Below are 25,422 nucleotides of genomic sequence, written 5' to 3' on the forward strand. Positions count from 1 at the left end.
TGGCTCAGGGCAACAAAGATCCACATCCCAAGACACAGAGAGCCAGGGAGAAGCCTCTGCCTTTTGTGACCCAGCCTGGGAAGCCGCACAGAGTCACTTCCACGCACTGTCTTTGGGAAGGGACGTGCTAGCCAGCCCACAGTCAAGGCTAACTCGACTCTGTTTCGGGGAGGAAAGCAAAGGGATGTGTTAAGCCACCGCCGCTGGGCAGGTGTGGGTGGCGTGCGTGGAGGAGACGTGTGGCTGCCGGCAGCACTGCTGGGGGGTGGCCGGGGGCTCTGGCCTGCCTGGTGGCCCCCCCTGCTATGGCTTTACATTTTGGTTGGTGGGCACTGGAACCCCCCAGCACTCTCAACCAGTAAAAATAACTGACCATAGATCCTTCCCAAATCTGAGGACAGAGTCAGGCATGTCTCGTCCCAGTGGATCATGAGAGCAAAAAGGCTGTGCCTTGAGAATCAGCTCTGCTCCCCCCGAGATAACTGCCCAACACTGTTCTCGTTCGCGCTCAGCTCGCGAGGGATTGGCTCATCTAACCCTCACAGCACTTTATGAGGCTGGCATTATCGCTGTGTCCGTTTTTCAGATGAAGAAACAAAGGCACAAGAAGCATAAAAAGTACTTGCTTACGATCCCCCTGGTTAGTTCACTGCTGTCACCCGCTGACTTGTGAACCCCAGTGCACGTGTTTTAGCTCTAAGCCCCAGGACCTCAGCATGCGCCTGCGTTTGCAGGTGGGGCCTTTGAAGAGGTGATCGTGGCAAACTGAGGTCACATGGATGGGCCCTCATCCAACATGACTGGTGCCTGCATGAGAGACACTAGGACACAGACTCGCACGGCGGGAAGACCATGTGAAGACACGGTGAGGTGACAGAGGCTGTCTGCAAGCCCAGGAGGAGGCCTTGAAGAAGCCAGCTCTGCTGACACCTTGACCCTGGCCTTCCAGCCTCCAGAAGTGTGAGAAAATCCATGCCAGCTGCTCAGGCCCCCAGGCTGCGGTACTGTCATGGCATCCCCGGCAAATGGATGCAGTGGCGACACTGGAATCTGGATCGAGGCAGCCTGCCCGTGGTGGACACTGCCGTCCGCCCCACTCCCGGGGCTGGCGAGTGGGAGAGCACTCCTGGGGGGCCTCCACCGGGGCCCCCTTCCCAGTCTTGCCCACCGCTAGCAGGCAGTGCGTCCTAAGACAGGCTGGCCCTCCTGCCCTGCAAGGATCAAGCAGGGTGCTCAGTACAAACGCGAGGAGAAGACGCCAAGTCAAAGTGAGGCAGGAAAAAAAATACCCACCCGAAACGAGATCATTTAAAATAGAATGAGGGGAGTTTGAAAGCTCCCTGGGATCTGGCTTGGAAGTTGCAGATCAAAAAGAAAAGTGCCACGGCCCCTCGGAGCTCCCCTGCCTTCATTACCCCGCGGTTATGTAACCGGCAGCCTCGGCTGAACTGGGCACGAACAAGCCTGCTGGCGCACCAGCGCTTTTTTTCATCAAATCTCTCCTGTTGCATTTGTTGCTGGGACACAGCAGAACGTGCATGGGGCCGGGGTTGGTGAGAGTCTATGGGCACACGGGTGGTCTGGATGCAGACCCTGGATGGCAGACCTCCCCCAGGACAGCCCCTGGCTCTGGACCTCGGAGGGGACCCCGGACTGCCCTCCCACGGTCAGGTTTGGTTTGAACAGCGCAGATTTCACCATCGTCTGCCCTCCCAGGTCTGCCTGAAACAAACATCATGGATGGCGTCCAGGGTGAGAAGAAACAGCCTCAGGGACGAAGTCAGCCCCACTGGACGTCGGGGTCCTGGGCCTTAGAGACGGGGCTGCTTCTGTTCCCTGCTGCCGGTAGTGAGGGCACTGGGAGGGGGGCCTGGACGTAGGGCTGCCACAGTCCCGGCGGCTTCTGTCCCAGCACCTCTGGGAACTCAGAGGGGCCCTAGGGATGCGGGCCGGGGCACCGGCCGGGCACCCAGAGGACGCTCGCACACCACACCGGCTTTCCTTCCTCCCAGTCCTCGCAGAGGTGCTGGGGGAGCGGCAGCTGAACAAGCAGCACCTTGGACAGAACCCAGCTCAGGCTCTCGGCTGGAAATGTCTCCAGGAGAACGGCGACACTGGAGGGGGGCTGACATCCTTACGGATGTGGCCAAACGCTGGTTGGTCAAAATGCCTCAGTGGCTCCTAGGTCTTCTAATGTCCCTGGATAATCAGATGCTTCCTGGAACCAGGGGTGATTTGAACACAGAAACGCCATTCCTAGCTCAAGGGCCTACTGTGTGGGTGGCCCCAGCGTCAGTGGGCAGATCCAGGCCAGCTGTCTCAGGACGGACAGTGGGCTCGAGGACTGGGTGGTCGGGCACTTGCTAAAATGTCGCTGAGGGCTCACCCCGCCTTCTGCACCATGCTGTCCCCGGATGGCTCTGCCCAGAGGGTCGGAAGGACTAGCTGCCCAGTTCTAGGGGTGAGGCCATCCGGGGGCCCCCAGCTGGCAGCTCCCCTGGGCTGGGTCTGCCTCAGCTGCAGACAGCAGCCTTGCCAGAGGTCCCGTCCTTCCTAGTGGCACCCGTCCTAGAGGCCGCATTTGGCTCTTTCGGCCCCAAGTGGGTCATACTTGTTCCAGAACCCTTTGCCAAGAGCCCGCATCACAGCCTGACTTCATCTCCCACCTCCTTCTCCTCACAGGCATGGATCCCTACAAACATCTTGCACCCAGAACTCTGTCTCAGTGTCTGCTTGAGAAGAACCGCCTGGTGACAGTATGTCATTGATTCATTCACGATTTCTAGACTCTGATTTGGTCTCTCCCTGATAGGTTAAAGAAAAAAAAAATGGGACAAAACTAAAACACCAAAGTAAGCCAAACAACAACCAAACCAACTGGAAAAGGAATAAAACCGCTTGATGGGAAAGATCCTCTATTCCAGGGAGGTCTGTTCAAAGATGAAGCTAAAGACCACGTAATCTCTGAAATTAAAGCTTAAAAGATTATGGCTTAAGAAAGGATTACATCTTAGATGATGGGCAAACAAGAGAGATCCACTAATCAACACACACACACACACACACACACCAGCAAACTTCAATTTGGGTTGCTGGATGCTAGCCCAGGGGACCATCTGATCTTCCCCGGACACTCCCACCAATCCAGCCTCTTGATTCATATTATCGGTCTCAGTGTTCTCAGCAGGGAGATCCAAGTCAGGGATCCATCTGGGTCAACAGAAGTGAGGTCACAGGCAGTGGCAGAGTGGGGGGCAGTTTAATCAGAATCCACGTGGCAACCAGAGGGGCCTCAGGACCACAGGCGGCACTTGCCTGATTCTAAGTTTGCGCTGGGGCCTTGGCAGACGAGAGCCTGCTGTGCCTCGCGCCTGGGGTGGGACATGGAAGCCGGAGGAGAGCACTCGCTCTCCTGGCACCCACGGGTGAGCTAGGAGACCCAGAAAAACATGGGCAAAGCGGGTAAGAAAAGCAGAATGGGGTCCAGAGCCCGGTTCTGTGGTGAAGACCAATGTCTGGGTGAAGGAGAGTCGATGGGCCTGCGGCGTTGCTGGAGAGCTGCCCGGAGAGGAGGGCGTGGGGGGAAGCGCATTTACGGGAAAGATGCTGCATGAGCAAGATCACAGTGACGGTGTGTGTGCATGACGGGGGCAAGAGGCTGTGTGCCAGAAACTGCCACGTTGTAACTGACTATACTTCAATTAAAAAAAAATCACACTGACAGGTCATTGTCCCTGAATACTTACTATACACCTGGTGCCCTTCTAAGAACTTTACACATACTCATTCATATGACTCTTGCAACGACCCCATGAGGTAAAAACTATTAACCCACTTTACAGATAAGGAAACTGAGGCACACAGAAGTAATGTGCTCAGTGTCATACGGGTAGCAAGTGGCAGGGATGGGCTTCCATTCCAACAGTGCCACTCCAAGTTCCAAGCTCTTAATCCTACCCTCAACCGCCAGCTTTTCAAGATGCCACTCCAGCCAACCCCTATAGTTCTGCAGAAATGGCAAAGAATATAAAAGGCGGTTTTCTGCCCGACCGCAGACCCCGATGGGCGTTACCAGACTCCGAGGATCACTGCAGACAGCCTGGGCTGTAGCAGCATCTTAGGTGCAGTCTACTTTCTGAGTTTAAGCCTAAGTTCTAAGAATTCGGCTGTCATGGAGAGCACAAATCAAAGCCACCGGTCAGGGGAGTTCCGGGTCTCCCAGGACTGCTTAGCACCCCTGGAGGCAGCCTGGGGAAGCCGTTCCCCAGGCCAAACGCTGGGGTGGTTTCCGAACACAGCCGCCAGGGCACTCAGTCGGTTACAGGCACACCTCGGAGCGGCTGCAGGCTCGGTTCCGGACTACTGCAATAAAGCAGGTGTCGCAACGCGCAAGCCACGTGAATCTTTTGGTTTCCCAGGCATATGTAAGAGTCATAGTTACACTACGCTGTGGCTTATTAAGTGTGCAAAAGCATTATATCTAAAGAGAACAATGTACATACCTTTATTTTAAAATGCTTCATTGCTAGAAATGCTAACTTTCACCTGAGCCTTCAGAGAGTTGTAATCTTTTTGCTAGCGGAGGGTTTGAAATATTTAAAGAATTACTAAAATGTGACACAGGGACACGAAGAAAGCAAGAGCTGCTGGAAAAGATGACACAGAGAATTGCTCGAGGCAGGATTGCCACAAATCTTCAATTTGCAAAAAACGCGGTATCTGTGAAGTGCAATAGAGCAAAGAGGAGTAAAATCGGGGGGGACCTGTTCTCTCACTGCAGTCAGAAATCTCAGACGCATATTCCCAGGGATGCCACCTACCCAGCGAGGGACGGCCACCCGCTCTGGCCCCGCTCTCATCAACACTCATGTCTCGAATTTGGAGAAAGACCCACTTGCACTGGATGTAAATACCCCCCACCCCACCACACTGTTGAAACTGCTTATCAGATCTGCGGACACGCACCACTGGGAGACAGAGACAGCAGTGTGCGAGAATATCTAGATTTGAAAAGATGTCAGCAGCCTGTGCCAAGACAAGCAAGGGCGGTGTGAGAGGGGTGAATGCAAAAAATCTTGCATCTAAGTATAGAACAGGGTGGTGTATGGGAAGATTACCTGGAGACCGGAGCTGCTCCAAAGTCCCCTTGAGCCAAGAATGAAACCCAGCCATTACACAGGCCCATGCAGTCTCCAGCTGCATGAAAGGGCGTCTCGTATGATGGGTAAGAAGTCAGCGTCTCCTCGTGCCCAGCGCTGGTCATTGCACACCTGGTGCACAACACCTCCCAGGTGTGGACCCCACAGTGTGATGGAGACACTGATCCTGTGTGAACATCCCTAAGAGGAACAGCTGTCTCGAGGCCAAGTTCCAGAAGAGTGTCTGGGAGAACTGAGAGAGCTGGAGCACAGTCCCCACTCCAGGTGGAGGCGAAGCGTGGGGCTGATCTGAGATCTGGCTTTCACTGAGTAAGCAGGGAAGAGATGTATTTTGATTTCGATTGGAAAGGCAGAAATGGGACCAAGGAGGGAGGGAGATTTGAGCACGACAGCATAAGGAAGAAGTCATCCAAAATTTCATAGAAGGAGCGCCTTGCACAACGGGAAGCTTGGCGTCACTGCATGACAAGCCACGGAGGATGGAGGGACGCCTGACGGTGACGTCTTTCCACCCGCCAGCTGCCAAATGGCTGCCAAGCACTGCTGGGATGTGGCAGGAGGCAGCACGGACGAGCCCGCCCCCCACCCCCGTCACACTCACATCCCACTGGAGGAAGGTGCAGGATGCACAAACGGATAGCAGACGACACGGCACGCTCTGTGATGACACGCACGTACTGTAGAGAAGAGCAAGGCAGAGAAAGGGGCTGAGAGCTCTGGGCGGGGATGTGGTGACCGTTTCAGGAGGACAACAGTGAAGGGCTCAGGAGACCACGCAAGAGGGACACGGGAGAGTGAGCGTGGATGTCTGAGCCAGGGGTGCTCCTGAGGTGAGGAGGAGCGGGGGCCACGGCAGGAGCCTGCGGGGGGTGTGGGGCCCGCAGGAGGCCAGCGAGGCTGCAGGGAAGAGAGCGAGGGGCGGCTGGAAGGAGGCGAGGGCAGACGGCCTGGAGGCCGCGGCTCAGTGCTCCTCCAGGTGAGACGGGCCTGAAGGCGGGGCCTACACAGATGGGGGACTCGCCCCACCCTAGAGCTTCAGACGTCACTCTGGCAGCAGGGGAACCACCGCGGGGGCAACGGCGCCGTCCTGACGAGGGACAGTAGCGACTCAGCCAGGGTGGCTGCTGTGGAGGTGAGAAGTGACTGGATCCCAGGTGTATGCTGAAGGTGGGCTCCACAGGACTCCCTGGTGCTGCGGACGTGGGCTGCGGGGTAGGGGGTCAACAAAGGATGACTCAGCCGCTGAAAAGACGGAGGCGCCATTTACCGATGAGACCGGGAGGAGGAGATTTGCAGGAAGGGTCAGGAGCCCAGCCCTGGACACACCGGAGATGCCCCGGAGGAGACTGGGGGGAGGGGTCTTTGGAGCCATCGGCACACGGGTGGCATTTAAAGCCCCAGCCTGGACAGGGGGCGCGGAGAGAAAGGAGGAAGGGCCAGCAGGCCGCGCGCTCCGGGCTTCAGCCCCGTGGGGGCGCAGGGGGCGCCGGCAGCCGAGGGGAGAAAGCTCTTCCAGGGGTGAACGGCTGTGCCGAGTGAGGCTACTCCATTCAACGAGACGCGGGCTGGGAATCAGCATCGGATCCAGGTGCGCGGAGGTCACCGGGATGCTGACGAGAGCAGCTTCGGGGAAGCACAAGTCTGATCCGAGCGCCATCCAGGGCCGCTCGAGGGCTGCTGTGTGGGGAGAAATCAGACTGAGGGGCCCCTGATGCCCGTTTTGGCCCCTGAGATGCTTGACCCTTTTTTTTTTTTTTCTGGAAGAAGTTCTGGTTGGTGGAGGGCACTTGAAAAGGAAAAACAAAAAAACAAAAAAACTACCCCAATCCCTGAAGGTCAAAAAAGACATCGGAGAAGGTCTGGCTCTGACCAAAGGCTCAGGAGCAGTCAGACACACCTCCCCAGGCCCCCCGCCCCTCCAGCGGCTTTCCTGATGCAAACGGCGCTGCTCACGGACGGGCTCTTCCGCTCCCAGAGCCCTGACTGAGATCAGGAGTCCTCACTGAGATGCAAAGAATCTCTTGAACAGCCACTTCCCTTCCTCTCTCTGTCCCAAGAACCATGTCAGTGATGGGTTTAACCTCCACTTTACAGGCTGAGAACAGGCACTGAAGTGCAGAATCTTGCAGTGGAGACAGGCTGGATGAGACTCATCTTTTTTTCCTAAACTGAACTCACAAACCTACTGAATTTTCAGCACTTCGTGTGTGGATGAGACTTGCCCCAAAGGACTCCTTCTGCGGGAGGTCAGATTTCAGTCCATCTTGCGTTCTAGTCCCCCTTCCTCCCAGCCTTCTTGAAAAGGGAACTTAGCACCTGTAAAGCCAGCACCTCCCCACCTGAGAGGAGTGGGCACCGTCCCGTCTGTGGTGAGTTCTCTGCGGTGATGTGTGGAGGACACAGCTGGTTTCCTGCCCGTAACCCGACAGAACCAAACACTTCCACGCACGCAGGCTGGACGTCCACCTTCCAGCACCTGCGACTTTGCCTAAAGGCTCTCTGGCTGCCAGAGCTGGCTCTGCCCAACCCCGGGGCAGGTGCCGGGGAGCCCCACCCCCGGGACTAGCAGGGCTTGGCGTGGGCAACCCCCGCATCCTCACCCCTGGGGGTGGGGGGCGCGTGCTCCCTGCCACCTCCCACAGTTCCCCTGTGGGGCTGAGCCTCAGGTGTCCGGAGCAGTGACCCGCATCATGACAGCACATCTTTGGGTGCTTTCTTTCTCTCCTTGGTCTCTCTTTCCCACTGTCCCACCAGAGTGTCCTGGGGTCCAGTCCCAAATAAATTACTTGCTCTTGAATCCTAATCTTTGTCTGAGGGTCTATTTCCCATATAAAAGTGGGTATGGGGGAAAGTTTCCAAGATCTGTGTCCATAGGCCTGTGTCGTTCCTCGGCATGGCCACCCCTACCAGGTAGCTGCCTAGGGGATGTACGTGCCTTAGAGCTGAGGCTGAGTGGGGTGGGGACACGAGCGTGGGAGTCGGCGGGTGGGGCCCCGCGCAGCTCTCCATCCCGCCTCCCGCCGGGGTCTGCCCACCTGCAAGGTGAGTGACAGGGTTATTAGACCACCTCTGAAGTCTCTCAGCATTCAGGTTCGGCGTCTTGAAGAAGAGAAAGGGTAGCTGGATGGTCCAAGGGATCTCTGTGTAAGGGAAATGCTATTTGGTGAAAAACAAAACAAAAGCCAAAGAGGAAAAAAGAAAGAAAGGGAGAAGGAGGAGGAAGTGGAGGGGGACGGGGAGAGCAAAGGAGGAATAAGGAAGAAGCACCACCTTTCTGGAAAAGCTTTATTTCACCAGAACTGGACCCACGGCCTGCAGCTAGCTCACAAGGAGAAGAAGCAAGCAGGCTTGGAGCTGAGCGCCCTGGTGTGCAGGGACACAGTGTGCCCACTGTGGTGTGCCCACACAGGCAGAGTGACTTGGTGAACACGAATCGAGGATTTGTGGTTACCACCAAGACCAACAAACGCTGTTCAGTTTGACGGCCGCTGCCGCAACGCTACTGTTCTCACTTCCACCGACCCCCCGGAAGGCAGAGGCTCCCCCACCCCAAACGCTTTTTGATCTCAAAGTTCCTTTTCAGAAAAGAAACTTCTCCCATTATTTATACACAGTAAGCCTGGGGAGAGCTGGCAGAGGACAACGATGCTTCCACGTAAACTACTTGAAATAGACTAAGTTGGACATTTTAATCTTGAGAAATAAAATCTATGGGCCTGGTGATTCCCTACAAATATACGTTCCGAGAACAACCATGCCTGGCTTGCGATCATGAACAGGCCTGGAATCAGCACTGATAATTCCTTGCTGTAATTTCCCCATAAAATGCTGGAAGGACCTGAGATAACACCCCACCCGCCTTCGTGGTTTATGTCCCATAGTCAGAGGGAGAGAGTCTGGGGGAGGATGTGCAAGGGGGTTATCCAATTTTCCAAGTCTCTGTCCTAACCCTTTAATATCTGAATCATTCTTCTTGGAACATAGGTCCTGTGTCAGCGTCTTTGCCCTATTCCTCAACAGTGAGGTCTTCATTTACTGATGCCTTTGTGTGTGTGACGTGAGTAATTCTTCAACACACCAGCTTCATGAAATTCGCGTTTTTGTGGGATGCTAGAATGTCCAATAAATAGCCCTAAACTGGTCACAGAGGCTGAGGGAATGGGTGGGAAAAGATATTATTGTTTAGTACGAAAAAATTTATGGTGGGGGGTGCCCAGTTTTTTCAAGTGCTCTGCTCATCAGTGAATATTATGTATTTTGACAACTTTGCTTCCCTGTGCAAACTGCTAACAGCAGGGACTTGGATAATGAATACTAGATCTAGATGAACGAGGCCCCCTGTCTCCATGACACATTACACTCCCTTTTTGTGCACTTAAAAAAAGGCGTATCATTCTTCCTCTTTGGTTAAGCCTTATTGTGACTTGGTGATTCTACATAGATAACAAAAGCGCATCTGAAACCTGGAGCAAGTGTTGCTAATTTGCGAAAAAAAGTTACTGACTTAGTTACACTCCTTCAAAGAGCTGTGGGTGCCGACAGGAGACACAGACACCAAGGGACTGACTTTAACTCATGTTGTAGGAAAATGCCCTGGGATCTTGAAAACTGTGCCATTCATTTGGCAGCTAATTGTTTACCAACCTGTAACTTCACTGTCTGTTGCCTTACCATATGTTTAAAATCTTGGAGCGCTAACTAATAGTCTCACATTTTTGTATCTTCTCCACACACTCACCCCTATATCCCCATCACCAAAGGAAGAAGGTACCAAAAGACTCAGTTTGGACAGACAAGTTGAGAAGTCTACTAGAAACTATCACCTGCAGACATGACTGTAACAAGATGAAACTGAAAGACAGCTTTAGGAGTTCAAAGAAGACAAAATCATGGCCACCTGGTGAAATTGGGAAGGCTTCTTGCAGGAGGCGACACTGACTACATACTTGTAGGGGAAAAATGACTTCCACTTTCATAATTGGGAGACGATGTGGAGGAAACAGAGAGGAAGAGGGTAAAGGGCAGAAAGAGAGGAGTGAGGGCCTCTGACTGTCCAGCTGACCAAGGGAGAAGATCTCCACTGGGTGGTGTCCATGGACTTGGAAAGGAAGGGACAGACGCAAGAAGTGCTGTGAGGGAAGAATCGACCTGATTTGACAATGGGCTGGATGTCGAGAGGTTGCCGTGAGGCTGAGGCTTAAACTGCGTGCAGCAGAAACTGAGAGATGGACTCTGTGCAGCAGCAGAACTCGGGTGGGACGGTGCGATGGTGAACTTTACATGCCAGCCTGACTGGGTGCCCAGATATTTGGTTCAATATGATTTCTGGGCATGAATGTGAGGGTGTTTCAAGATGGGACAGGCTCCCCAGGCTGGGTGGGCCTCATCCCATCCCCTGGGGGCCTGAATACAATAAAAAGTTAAAGAAGGATGCTTTCTCTCTGCCTGTCTTCAGGCGAGGACATCGGTCTCCTGCCTTCAGACCTGGATTTGGACTGGAACTCACACCAACAGCTCTCGAGGCTCTCAGGCCTTCGGACCTGGTCGGGAATTACACCATGAGCTCTCCTGAAGTCTCCAGTTTGCTGACTCGCCCTGCAGCTCTTTGAACTTCTCAGCCTCCATCATCATGTGGGCCGATTCCATTTAGCAAATCATATATATGATTTAATATATGTAACAGTATATATGGCTTCTCTGTTTGCACCTATATGTGTCCTCTGGAGAACCCAGGCTAATACAGATAGCCAGTGGGCAGCATTTAGTTCAAAGTTCCGACCTTGAGTTGGAGGCCGTCCCAGAGGACCCAGGTTAAAAAGGTCTGGCAGCTCATTTGCAAACCAAGTCCTGAGGACCAGAGAGAAGTTAAGGCCAGGGATGGAGAGTGTGGTGCCCAACGGGGGAGGCTGAAGCCGTGAGACCAGATGAGTCTGACCCATGTAAGGCAGCAGAAATGGGACCAGGGCAGCTGTGGGGGTGAGAGAAGAGGAGTTTCAGGAGGAAGAAAGCCTTTTGTAGAGCGGAGCAGGTGCAGAGGATGCCCGGTGGGAAAAGCTCACTGGATCTGTGTCCGGGAACAGACGTTCGAGGAGCTTGAAGAATCGGTTCCAAACGGGGAGTGTGGGCAGGAGAACAGGCAAATTGCCTGCTGCAGGTTCTCCAAGAGTATCTCCGAGGTGACCCATCACTCTGGAGGCTTCCTTGAAGATAACCACCTGGACCCAGTCAACATGTCCCTCTCCCCGCACGCATACCTGTCTCTTCATTAACTCATGAAGGGCGCTGAGGGGCAGCAGAGGGACAGAACCGACGGTGGAGCAGGCATAAAACCCAGCTTGGTCACACACTCTGGAAGGGTCGAAGGAGGCTGGCTCGAAGCACAACACTGGGATCGCATTCCTAGTCGGACAGCTACTACCTGTGTGTGCGGACAAGCCACTCCCCTTCTGAGCATCAGTTCACCCATCCGCCCTGGTCTTCCTTCTATGGCTGGTGACCTTTCCGGGCTTTCTTCCCTCTACGTGCTCAGTGCTACATGCGCGGTGCCCCTCCGACCTCCCTTCCACACGAGGGATGCACAATACAGCCCTGTTTCTATTTATGAACAGAGAGCAGGCTAGTTGGCACACTTCCCTGGGCTCTAAAGGTGCACGCCTCCAAGTCCGACGAGTAACATTTGCCAAGCAGTAGTTCAGAGTCAAACTTAGAGAGAAGTGTTAGAGCTTAACTGGAGCTTGAAATCCCCTGCAATAAATGTGTGCTTCTGCATTTCAGCACAAAATAATTTTTAAACACTCTCAGCGATGGAATAAAAGATAAAATCAATACCAGCTGTGATGACTCGTTCAGGCATTGCCTGAACTAATCTCCACCAGAATCAGCCCTGCTGTCAGAAGCTCGGTTAAGTGACGGCAGTCACCGTCCTCCAGGCTGGAAGCCCTAAGCGCGCAGGAAGCAGTGACCAGGACGAGACACGTCCCCACGCACCGGTGAGCGCGGGGCTTGGGCTGTGATGCCGCAGGCCCGCTTTATCTCAGGAGATCACGAGTGTGAGGCTGGCTAGTTTGGCCAGCTTTCCTTTGCGGGGTCGCTCACCACGGTCAAGCAGCAAGTCTGGGTTGGGGGCGTCACCCTCACCCAAGGGTGATTCCAGGTTTTGGGCACGAGGACTCCCAGGCTAGGGATTGGAGCTGGGCGTCAGATCCGGCTGCGGGAAGTGGGCACCGCCGTTTGGAGGCAGGCAGAGCGTGAGGGGCAGCCTCTTCAAGTTCTATGAGCCTCTAGCTGCCGCTTCCAGCCCCCACTGGATGGAGGAGCTGGAAAAAAACCCTGAAAGGTAGCATTTCTGTTTTCTCTTCAAAGCGATTGTGTCGGACTAGTTTTCTTTGGTTTGGTCGGTTTGACAGACGGATTTGTGGGGAAAACTGAAGCTTTAACGATTTGGTGGCTGTAACTTGCCTGAGAAGATGTTGAAAAATCAAGTCACTAAACAGAGACTCTGTGCGGGTAGACGTCAGAAAGTCTGTGCTGTGAAGAACATCTTTCCGAAAGTAAGACAGCACGCGCCGCGGCTCTGGGTGGGCGAGCCTGGCGATGAGCGTGGCGGGCCTGTGGGGCTGGCCTCTCATCTCTCAAGGGCAGTGAATATAAATTGCTAAAAACCCTAAGAGTCAGATGACGTCAACGTTAGAAGTTCCTACACTGCTGTGAAAGTCTAGCGCAAGGCTACGTTTTACAGAAAGAACGAACGAAGACAGGGAGGCAGGGGACGAGAAAAGGAAAGACCTCCTTTGCAGACAAAGCTTACTAGGAGTTCTAATTGGAAACAGACTGTTTAAGGTGTAGACTTCAGCGATTTTTAAAAATTATAAGAGAAAGAAATAGAAATACGGTGAAAGAAACCTTTGAAAGTCAGACGGCTGTGAGTGAGGGTGAGTGTGAAGCTTTGATGAAATCTGATCCATCAAAACCTTCACACAAACTGGGACATCCTCTTGCTTGGTCTCTGTCCATCCCACCTGGCTAGGGGTTCCCCGGATCTGGGACCATCACACGGCGGAGATGAGGTCAACGTGGTCTGCTGCTGCTTCCTGACACGGTGTGCCTGTCAAAGGTCAGATGCCACGGGCAGCCAGGCAGGGAGGTAAGAGCATGGACTTGTCCGTGAAACAGATATGGGCATGGTTTTTTGCTTGGTCATTTGCTGGAAATCCCCGATATCCCCGAGCCTGCTTTGTCACTTGTCTAATGGGGGCAATTTTTACTGTATTAGTTACCTACCGCTGTGTAACAAACTATCCCCAAATGTAGCAATGTAGCACAATAAACTTTTATTATTTCACAGAATTGCTGAGGGTTTGGAGTTTATAAAGGGCTGAGCTGGGTCGTTCTGGCTCAGGGTCTCACTAGGTTGCAGGAAAGATGGTGGTTGGAGTCACAGCCATCTGAGCCACAGGAGCTCGAGAAGCTGCTTCTTGGGTGGCTCAGTCACATGCTGGGTGAGTCTGTGCTGCTGGCAGGAGGCTCAGGCTCCCTCCAGGGAGACGTCCCCACTGCCCGTTGCCTGAGTGTCCTCCCAACAGGGCAGCCTCTTCTCCTGAAGCAAGTGGTCCGAGAGAGAGAGGGCGACAGAAGCTGCAGTGCGTTTTATGGCCAACCTCAGATGCCACACACTGCCTTTGCCACAAGAGACTACTGGTTACATGGATGATCTTTGTTTGGTGTGGGAGGGGAACAAAAAGCCCTGAGTACCAGGAGCCTGGGGCCAATGGGACGCCATCTTGGTGGCTGGCTACCACATTTGCCAATCTTTTCACTTTTCAAATGGGGGTAACTTTACCCTAATGTTAGTATAAGGACTAAACAAGGACATGTGTGTGCAGTGCCTGGCTCTCAGTAAAGCCTGCCCCTTCCAGGAGGATTGGGGGCGACTCTAGTCTGGGGGAGAATAAAACCGAGACACGCCTTTCAGGCACCATGGACAGAGTCGGGAAGGAGGGGAAGTACAGCTTTAAGAGAAATCTGACAAATTATAACGCAAAAGAAACACCAGAGAGGTGGCTGTTTCCCGTGGAAGGTGGACAAACAAACTGGCTGCTCTGTGGATGGTCTGCTTCCAACATTCCAACCTGTTCATAAGAAGTCACTGGCCTGCCCAACCAAATTCCAGTGATTTCAGCCCCTGATTTAACTCTTGTACCTGGAAACACTCTAAACCTTGGTCAGACCAAGAGTTCCAAAAAAGGCGAGGGAGGGAGGGAGAGCAGGCCCCAGAGCGGGGGAGGCAAACACTGCAGCCTGGACCAGCTGATCAAGACGATCACCAGGAAGAAGAGGATGCTGAGAATCTGAAGGAAAAAAAGGATGAGATTTGGAATAAGACAATGCGGAGATGGTGGCTAAGGTTAATGGATTCCTCATCTTCCAGGAATGGAACAAAGGCCGAGAGGAGGAGGGGGGCACTGAATGGAGGGCCCAGAGCTGGAGAGCGATGGGGGAGGGGGCGGGTAACGGCCGGGGGAGGATCGCTCCGACCCTGCAATGAGGGGTTCTGAGCCAGCCTCCCAAGGCACCCACAGCTGTGCTGCACTCACACCTAACCTTAGCCATGTCCTCGCAGGACATCAAGCTGGTTTCAAGCTGTCTAACACCTGGCGAGATCCAGGTTAATGCCCAGATTTTTACCGCCTTTCCGCGCTCTGTGGCATCTCCCCGGGGGAAATGCCCCAAGCCCTTCCCTAGGACGCTGTCCTGGTTGCAAGCGAGCCCTTCACCAGGCCTCGGAGCCCACGCTGGCCTGCCTCGCCCCCACCCCTCCCCCGGGCTCCAGCTCTCCAGCAGCACGGCCTTTTCTCTGTTCCCCTAATCTGCACGGCAGTGCACTCTGCCTGGAATGTTCCAGACCTTCACGTGGCTCCTCCTGCACACCAGTCAGGGCTCCACCCCAGAGAGGGCCCTGTCCCACCGCAGCCGCTCGTGTCTGCTAAACACTAACGTTACCCGATTTCACTGTCATCAGACCCTTCTATCTGGAGTTATGTTGTTGGCCTATTGGGCACCTGTTTACCATCTGTCTTCCTTAACTAGACCATAACCCACAGGAGAACTCGGGGGCCTGAGCTGTCATCATCACCTCCCCAACCGTCACTCAGTCCATACGCACCAGACCCCCGTGGTGCTGCAGGGCTTATAAAAACCTCTGTTGTCCTTCAAAGAATAACAACCACTGGTGCCCCAGGTCTTCCCTGGAAATCCTTACACAGACCCGGAGCGACGGGGCTCAGGAGAGGCCCAGAAATGACAGAGACTGTGGCTCGAGTGTCCGCTTTGCCCCCAGCTCTGAATGGGGCTCCGAGGACAGCGGCAGCTGGTACCCAGGAATTCACAGCAGGGATTTTTTTGTATTATATGCATACACCGCTCCAAGGCTGACACCAGCATTCTTAGTTCCCAAACAAACAAGCAATTTAGTGAATAAAAAAAGGAAGAGACGGGAAAACCCAAACTCTGCAAGCGCCAGTAAAGGACGTCCAGCTTCCAGACAACGGCTAAATGGTTGGACAGCAGCTAGCCTGCCGGGCGAACAGGTGTTCAGACCCCAGAGGATTTGGTTACAAATACGAAGTCATCCTGGACTATTCACGGAGTCCACTGATGGCGTCTCTGACGAGCTTGCTTGATACGTGAACGCCAAAAGCCCGCACACAACCTCAGAAATGTCCACTGCGGACCCCACTTCCACACGCTCTTTCCTTTGGAAACAGACATCAGGGCCTGAGAAGTGGGAGAAATTAAGTCAGCACGCGCCATCGTCCCCTGCTGCACGGCCTGGCCCCACAGCCGGGCGTGGACGGGGGCAGACGCTGCGGTGCGGCCAGGAGTCCGCGGACCAAAACCGCACAGTTTGGGATCTCAGCCCCAGGCCCGGCCCAGTCAGGGCCAGAGACCTGACTATCCCTAAGGATTCTTCTGCTTCGAGATCACAGTGGTGTTTGCCGAGGTGAAGCTGGCACAGCCTGGAGGCCAGGGCCAGGGCCAGGGCCAGGGCGAGGCTGGGAGGGCGGGAGACGGCCCACCGCGTTGGGGAAAGGGCGCACTCCCGCCCCAGAGGGACTCCCAGCTCTGAGCGCAGAGCACGGGGCTTCACTCGGGGAGGCTCGTGGGGGCCTGACGGGCGGTCCCAGAAAACCAAGCCACTCAAGGATGCTGGAAGGACGTGTTTCCAAAAAGGAAACCAAACGCCTGAGCGACACGCCTGAGCGTTGCCTCCCTTGTGCGAATGAGAGCCCAGGTGGCCGCCCCTCAATCTTTCCTCCTCGTCCCTGAAGCAGTTGGCTTCCCTAGAAGAGGGAATAGAGGCCAATGCAGAGGGGCCTGGACAAGTCAGCCAGGGGCAGCCCCGGCCGCTACGGGACCCGCGCAGCGCCGCGCTCTGCTGGGCTTTGCAACTGGAATTAGAAAGGGCCTGAGAATCCATCGAGCCACACACACACACCCCGGCGCCCCCGTCACCAGGGCGCGCACCCCGGCGCCCCCATCACCAGGGCGCGTATGTGAGCAGCTCAGGTCAGAGTCTCAGCGCCCTAAGGAGACACCGTCCTGTTGCTCACTGGGAGACAACGCCCCCGTCAGCCGTCTCAGCACTTCCTGTAAAAGGTTCTAGAACAGAAAGGCTCAGGGATGCCCCGTGCGTGCAGACTTCCAGACCAGGGAGAGGAGCCGTCTGGCCAACCCCGACGAGCTCTTCCTTCCCCCACGAGACCTGCTCTCCTATGGCCTTCCACGTGGGAGGCCGCTCTGTGCGGGTTTACAGCGTCCTGCAGAGACTAAGGGCACACGTTCTGGAACAAGCTTGCCTGTGCTGAGCCCCCGCTCTGCTGTTCCTGGATGTGTGGTCTGGGGGAGTCTCTGTCCCTCCCTCCCTGGGCTCTATTCTCTCATGTGTAAAATCAGAAAACCGGTACCTACACCATGGGGTTGACATACAGATTTAAAAAGACTTAATACATATAAGTTTGTATTAACTCAGCTGAAATCCCAAAGATGAGCTACTAATACTAAACGTGTCTTTAATTTAAAATAGAAATAAATAGTAAAATAAAAAAGACAGGGAGCAGAAGAAAGGTGAATATTGTCAAAAAAATCCACAAAAACTAAAAGGGGAAAAAAAGCGAAGATGCCAAGGAGACGCTGGGACACATGTTTTTAGAAGCCGCATGTTGCAGTGACCAAAGGCAGAGCAAGAGGGGGAAACACGTTCCGTGTACAACGACCCAGATCTTACGGAGGTGACAGCCAGGGGTCTGATGCTCCCTGACGCTGACCTAGCCCTTCAGCCTCCCAGCTGCTGGCGGCCACATCGAGGACCTAACTCTTTTTTTTTCTTTAACATTTGCTTTATTTTTTAATATTTTACTTTATTTCTTACTTTCTATTGAAGTGTGGTCGATTTACAGTGTTAGTTTCAGGTGTGCAGCAAAGCAATTCAGCCATACATACACGCCCATACATACTTTTTCACATTCTTTTCCCTTACGGCTCATTACCAGAAATTGAATCCAGTTCCCTGTGCTCTACCGTACGCCCTGTGGTTTATCTGTTTCATATGTAGCAATGTGTTTCTGTTAATCCCCAACTCCTAATCTACCCCCCACCCCCGACCTTTCCCTCATGGTAACCACAGTTTGTTTTCTACGTCCGTGAGTCTATTTTTGGATTGTAAATAAAATGTGAATTTTTTTTTTTTAGGATTCCACATATAAATGACATTGAATGATATTTGTCTTTCTCTGTCTGACTGACTTCACTTAGTATAATCATTTCTAGGGAGGACCCTAATTCTAATTTTCTGTGCCCCACGTGCAGCCACAGCTTGATCTTGGGGAAAAAAATCACAAAGCAATAAAGCGCGAGAAGCTGTTTCTTTCCCGGCTCCCGGGGAGCGGCCCTTCCCATCTCCACTGCAGGAGAGGAGGAGCCCCCCTTGCTGCTGTGCACAGGGGGCGCCCCCGGCTGGAGTGGGGGGGGGCACCGCTGCTCCGTCTCACCTCGCCTGCAAAAGCCAGACATCTGGTACCCGAGCTGCTTGTCCCAGATGGTCTGCATCCTGCCTGGAAAGGTTAAGGACTATTGTTTCTTTCTCTTGGAGATTCAGGCTCAGGAGGGAATAAATGTCTTATCGAATCACTCAGTCATTTATCAAAGATTGATATCCATACCGTATGCGGTGGACACCCTTGGTGCTGTGGATACGGTGGGAAACAGGCAGAGACAGGCCGGGCTCCTGGGGCGCTGACAGCCTGGCACCACAAGTGTCTCCCAGAAGAGAGAGCCCCTCACTCTCGTACCGCCCATTCTTTCCATCACTGCCCGGATGGCGGTGGTCCCCACACACATCTCTTCCTGTTGCCCTCGGCACTGCCCTTTCCTTACTCTGGCTTGTCAGGTTAGCACACCAGCCCTTTCCAGTGTCCTGGGGGCAATGTGCCCTTCACTCAAAGAGTAACTCAAATGTTTGAAACAGCGCCTGGAAAGAGTCTTCAAAAAATTAAAAAAAAATTTATTTGGCGCCATATTCTTTACAGAGTGGAATTTAGTAGTATTTTCTCACTCTATTAAACTGAGAATACTTGCAGAGGGACCTTCCCTGGAAACGCTTTAAAAATCAGTATCTCTGCTCCCATCCACTGTTCGTAATCCTTACCGGGCTTCATTTTTCTTCACAGCACTGACCGCCTCCTGGCACACACACCATTTCCCCATTTCACTATCGCACTAGCTCCAGCTCTCTCTGTCCCTCTCTCCACCCATCCATCCTCCCATCCTTCCTTCCTTCCTCCCATCCACCCCTCTGCCAATCTACCATTTTTGTTGGATATTTAATGTCCCACAGCCTGCTCTGGGACTGTGTGCTTTTTTCACCAGTGTCTTTCCAGTGCCTGGTACACAGGAGACACTCAGAAAACATTGTTGAATCAATGAATGGACTTACTGCCTAAAGTGGGAATATAATCAACATTTCCCCTCAGGACACAAGCCATGGATCAGTACCCCGGGTGGGAGGTTTGACAACTAACAGTGTATAGTTTCCAGCCTCGTCTGCCCTCAGTCCCCAGCCCCTTGGGGAAACTGGATGCTTCTCAGAACTGGAACATAACAGGTGACACGTCGGGTTTTGTCTGGGGAACAATAAGCCAGGAACCCAGGTGTACGGGTAACTGGAGTGGTCTGTGGACCTTGCACCGTGTTTCTTAGCCCGAGTGGCCCCTCCGTTTGGTGGAAGTGTAAGCCCAGCAGTAGATGATGCCATCTGATTACAAGGGAAGCTTCTAGCTGAGCCATGGGTGGGCTGAGTACCTCCCCACCCAGCCGGGGTCACCACCATCGTGCTGGTATGTCCATTCTTTGCTTTGCCCCCAGCTCCTACACTCCACACTTCTAAGGAACACATACAAGCGAAGGGATAATGATAAGACCTCAATAATAACATCTGGAGATTAAGTCATAATTTCTCCACGTGGAAAGAGAATGGATTTTATAGTCAGCAGCTGTAGGCTCAAATCCAGGCTTAACTGCTCCATGGTACCCCCTGCCCCCAGGTACTCAATTCCCTGTCTATAAATGAGGCTCATACTATCTTAAAATTCAGTGGAGATATTTCTACAAATATTTATAAAGCATCTAGTGTGGTACCTACACTTTGGAGATGCTTAATAAATGGCAACATTATTTTTAAAAAATATGTAACGTCTAAGTGGTTTTTCTTATTTCTTCCATTTCTCTACTGAAATCACCCATCCACTCGTTTACAGATGGGAACCACCTTTCCCTGTTGAAGACAGATGTTTTAGATTCCTTCCTGCAGCTCCTTGTAGCTGGCTCACCTGTGGTTTGCTTCTGCTGTTTTTCCTTGGTCACCAGTTCTATTCCTGCCTCTCCGCTGGTTCTGTAATTTATTATTACATACTGGGAATTATGAATGGAAGGGTGAGAACTGAGGAATAAGACTGGCTTTTCCTGGTGGGAATTCTGAGTTCTTCTCTTATCCATTGGCTAAAGAGAGGAGATGACTACTCAGATTTCAGTCTGGGTTCAGCCCCCTCGGCTCAGCCCAACCCCACCCAGCTTCCCAAGGAAGGGCCAGGCTCTCAGCTCTTATCGGGGCTTACTTCGGATTCCATGGAACCCCTCTGGGTCCCTTAATATCAGGCATCAGGAGAATGTGGGAGACGGGGCAGATGGGCTGGTTTCTTTCTGTTCATCAGTCCTGCCTTCACTTTTATTTTTTCTCAGCAAATCTGGGGTGGGCGGAGAGGACAGCCATGCTGAGCACATCATTACTGCCCTCGGTCTTCCAGACTCCAGTACATCCCGCCCCTTTCCACCCTTGCCGGTCGCTCAGCGGGCTGGTCTCCACCTAGAGAAGTTCTGGGTCCTGCATCCGGACCCCCCGGGGCTCACAGCTCACTTACGATGGGCTCCTTTCTCCTGAAATCAGTTCGACAAGCCCTTCTGGTCTCCACTGTTCCTTGGGACCCCCATATATAAGTATGAGTTTCATATTATCCGGATCTCTTTTGGTGCTCCCATGGGAGCAAGGTCTCCCGCATCCTGCGTGGAAGCAGAAAGTGCCTAGAATGGCAGCTGTTATCCGGAACCCTAAGGATGTTCCCCAAGTGCCAGCTGGGCTCCTGGGGGTCAGCCTCACCCTGAGGCTTGTGTTTCCTCCCAGGGAGTTGGAGGCGAGACCCCACCAGATGGCTGATGCTTAAAGGCTTGGTTTTGAGTTTGTAGCGATGCTTTGTGGGACCCCCTGAGAGCTCCCCACCTTTTACCATTGCAGGTCCTTCCAACAGCCAGCCCCTGTGTCTCTTTGCCCCAAGGCCCATCCTGCCTGTGCCCAGCGAGCTGGGATGTCGGAGAAGTGATGTCCCTCAAAATGACTGCGGAGGCTGAGGGATCAATCCCCCTGCTGCCCCCCCACCTTGGAGGAGATCACTTTGAGGCCCGCGTTCTACGGGGCCTCCCAGCTGCCCCAGAAGCAGTCATCCCAGTGCCCCCAGTGGTGACTTGCTGCTGCCACAGTGTCCTCGTCCGCTTTCTCTTGTGTGTCTCACCTGCCCACTTCCCGGCTGGCGTGCCCTGGGATCACCTTTTATATAAACTACTCGAACTTGAATTGTTGCTTAGATTCTCCCTCTGGGGAAACCCAGTCAAAGGCAGGTCTCAGCCCAGAGGCATGACCTCCCGGTGCTGCCCGGGTTTGTAAAGGGGCCAGCATGGCCAGGGTGTTGACTGAAGAAAGGCAAACCCAGCCAAAACCAGATGGACCGCACGGAAGAACACCAGGCACACGTCGGGGATGCCAGGACAGCGGACGCTGAAGTTCCTTATCATCAGCTGGACCCATCAGCCGGCCTGTGGTAAGCGGAGCGCCAAAGTCCTACTCTGGGCCTGTTACACTGCTTGCTGTAGTTTGTGGCTGTGTCTTTAAAGCCTAGCGTACTTGAAACGGTAGATTTAAGTGCCTGAGTTCATTGTCTTACAAAACTGCCAGGAAGTTCTTTTAATGTGAGATGCAGAATACATTAGCATGTTGCCTCCACAGCTTGGTGTTCTCTGTTACTATTTTTTTGTTCTTAAACAGAGAAAACTTGAAGGACCACAGCCCTGTAAACATCCTGCGAGGATGCCGAGAACCGCGCCAGAAGCCACTTTCTAAGAAGCAATTTCCTTCTTGTCCCCTAACACTCCCCACAGCACCTGGGGGGAGACCAGGCTCCGGCTATGTTTGCAAACTGCAAAGACAGCAGACATTTAATTGCACCGAATTCATCAAAACCCTAATTGAGACAGGAACTCAAACCTTATGGCCTAATTACTTTAATTTCAGATGGGTAACCGACTTGGTCACGAGCAGCCCCGACGCCGGAATGTGTTAGAGAGGGGCCGGTGGGCGCATGCGGGTAAGGTCTCGCAGCAAATGCAAGTGCGCAGCGACATAAATAACGGTGCTAAGTGAGACCCGTTTCTGGATTTATTCACCAGTTCAGTCCCCAACATCCACCCTTCACTGTGGGCCCCGCCGCCTGGGAGGCCTTCTCAGTGGGGAAGGCGGTGCTGGTTTCTCGCAGCGTTTTCCTGTCCTACCACGGATCAGACAGCACAGAGGTGAGGATGGTCCTCTGAGTCCGTTCTTCTATCAGCATCTCCTCATCCTGATGCTCGTTTAGAAGACCATCTCCCTGACCTTCCCTTCCCTCCCCACCGGGTGCCCTGTGGCTGGCTGTTCCTCTAGTTAATAAGTTCTGCCAACTGTTAGGTCACGTTACCACAGTGACCGAGCGTGGAATCCGGAGGCAGGGACCCCAGGGGATGTTATTCTTCTGATCGCTGATGATGGAGTCGAACTTTTACCGAGGGTTTACCACGTGGGCCAGGTGCTGCCTAATGCTGAACAAGCTATGTGCCATCCTTCCAGTGATGCCAGGAGGTAGGTGCACTTGTACCCACTTGATAGATGAGAAAACTGAGGCTTAGAGAGGTGAAGTAACTTCTCCAAGGCTCCACAGCCAGCGGATGGCAGGTCAGGATTCAAACCCAGGCTAGTCTGACTCCCAAGCTCACGATCTTTCTAAAACATCATTTTTCTCCCTCTGCAAAGACTTCTGGGATTCTGCAAAGGCCCGAAGAAGAGAGCTGCCTGGCCTGGGAACTCTCCAAGTGGGCACAGGGCAGGGAAAGTCAGATGGAGGGGCTGGCCCCCAGAATCACCGCGTGGGCTACTTCTAACACTGTGGTGAGCACTTCTCCCCACGATTGTGTGGGATGAGCTTGCACAGACCTTGTAGGGAGTGAAGTGACTGAGGGCAGCACTTGCCAGGGCTCAGGAAGCAGTCTGTGCTCTGTGCAGGTGTTTAACCAAGCCAGTGATTAACTGCCTGGCTAATAAATGATGAAACGCAAGCTCATTCCACCCACCGCCTAGGTAATTAGCTGCATGGCATTTCCTAGGCACTTCCCAGTCATTTGTTTGACTTCTTTACATTATTTCTCCCCCTCTGGGCCTGACTCTGCATCAAGCTTCAGGTACAAATGACTAACGAACCGATGGCAACACTAGTAACAGCCGGGCTAACACGTACACTGCTGATGGCGACGGTGCTGATTAGGGGAGTGCGAACAGCCGGGGCGCGCCTGCAGAGCATGACTACTCATCTCCGGAAGGCGAGGAGAAGGCGGCCGGCACAGCCGAGAGCCAGGGAAGCACAAACCGCCTTGAAGGCAAAGATGGGCACTTTTTTTGGTACTCGCTCCCTTTACTGGAGATGTGCAAACGCCACATTGTGGGTCCACAAGATCTAAGATGAGATAACCGGCCAAAAGGATGGAGAAAGACACTGTACAGCCTAGCAAGCTGGGTGGCCCACCGTCACCACCGATGTCCCGGCACCTCTTCTCAGAGGTAACCATCTACCTGCAGGCTCTAGAGCTGACTCCTACTGAGAGCAAAGTGTCCCCCTACCCGGTGGCCAGAAGCAACGAAGCCACCAGGCAACCCAGACAAGCCAGTCGGCATGAAGAGGGTGGTGAGGTGGGCAGGGGTGCCGGGGCGCACGCTGCCTTAGAGGGTCTCTTGTCTGTACTAGAGATGGGCAGCTCTGGGGGCCCCTGGCCGGCCGACTGCACAATGGGGTCTGGAAAACGGTGTGTGAGAGGGCTCCCAGGAGCTGTGCTTCACCCTGCAAGCCAACCTGCCACTTCTAGCAGGACCCGGCGGCCTCTGAGCGAGGGAGCTGGTTGGATCACCGGGTTCCGTAATACTGCAAGCAAGGACCCACAGTGGGCGACTAGAAGTCGCTTTTCCTAGAAGATACAGCCCTGGGGGTTTGGGCAGAGAGCTCAGGACTGTGTTTCCGAATAATATTCCTACAAAGAAACTAAGGCATCAGAGCTGGTGGGACGGCTGCAATCTGAACACCCCTGGCTGTCGGTGCAGTGCCACGGGGGCCGGGCAGCCACACACTCCGGTGACATCCAGTGTCTTCCCAAGACTTCCCAAGGCAGCACAAGACAGACACGGGCCCACGCACCTCCCATAAGTGAAATGGTCTCCACAGATAAAATGCAGGCAGGCAAAAAAACCCCTCAGAACCCCCAAAGTCAGCTAAAGTGGACGTGTAAGTCAAATGCTTTAAGTGGAGAATGAGGGATTTATTTTCAAACACCATAAAAAAAGAGCCAATGTAATTATTCTTCATATGAACAAATCACTATACACTGTAATAATGGAATTCAACAAATTCAAGATCTGTAAGCAAAATTAAATAAACTATCCATTAAAAGAAGAGCTAACAGACTGTTAATGGATTACGTGGTTAAAAGGCATACTGCATATGCTTAAATCTAGTCATCACTTTGAGCTGTAAATTTGGGTACTGACTACGTATTATTATAATCTTTCAATTCATCCCTGTTTACGAGACAAAAGAAAACATTTTATAATATTTACTAATAATTCCTTAGGATCAACATATTTGCTAGGTAAGCATCACTGTTAAATAATTTATCTTTTTTTTTGTAGGTCAAGTGCTTGACGGTTGTGAAAAGAGAGAACGCGTCCCAGACTGACGACCGCCAACCGTCTTAAGCAGAAAGCAGCCCGCTGTTTCCTGGCTCTCCCTCCGTTACTCGATCTCCACTCCTAAGGTTGTTCCGATTTGCGTCAGCGACATATCGAAACGCGTGTGACACATTCAGATTCGCAGGCTGCCTCTCTGGGCTGGTCCCTTATCTACGTGGCTTGGTCGCTCCACGTCCATCAGCACAGAGACCAAGCCATGGCGCCGGCGTCTCCAGTCCCCGCGAGGCCAGCCCCCGGCGTGGGAGAGCCCGCGTCCGCCGAGGCCACCGGGCCCCACGCCGGGCGCCCCTGCCTCACCTCCACGCTGCTCCTCCCCGAGGCCACGTCCTGCCGACAGTCTTACCTGCCCGGCGAAGAGCCCGCAGACGCCGATGATGCACAGGATATTGAAGACGGCAGAGCCCACGATGGTCCCCACTCCCACGTCGCCCTTGGTGATGAAGACGCCTGAAACACAGAGCAGCGTCGCTGGCTGGCGCGGGGGCTGCAGCCCAGGCGGGCGCGGGGGAGCTTTTGTAAGCGTTAGTTAGGCTGTTCTCAGGGTCTACAGGAAGCAGTCGAGGGACTGGAGGGAGCTCTCCAATCTGCACTGGGGGCCATGGCACCTCCCCACTCATGCAA

General features: G+C 53.5%; 1 protein-coding gene across 2 annotated transcripts in view; it reads right to left on the reverse strand.

Annotated features, from left to right (window-relative positions):
• SLC24A3 (solute carrier family 24 member 3) overlaps positions 1 to 25,422 on the reverse strand; it is a 429,317-nt gene that overhangs the window by 92,777 nt on the left and 311,118 nt on the right. For both annotated transcript variants that reach the window (XM_072943709.1, XM_072943710.1), the window contains one exon: positions 25,145 to 25,248. In XM_072943709.1, the coding sequence (XP_072799810.1) occupies positions 25,145 to 25,248 (104 nt within the window). The remainder of the gene's footprint in view (positions 1 to 25,144; positions 25,249 to 25,422) is intronic.

This window comes from Vicugna pacos, chromosome 19, assembly GCF_048564905.1.
Source record: "Vicugna pacos chromosome 19, VicPac4, whole genome shotgun sequence".
In the NCBI taxonomy this organism is placed as follows: domain Eukaryota; kingdom Metazoa; phylum Chordata; class Mammalia; order Artiodactyla; family Camelidae; genus Vicugna; species Vicugna pacos.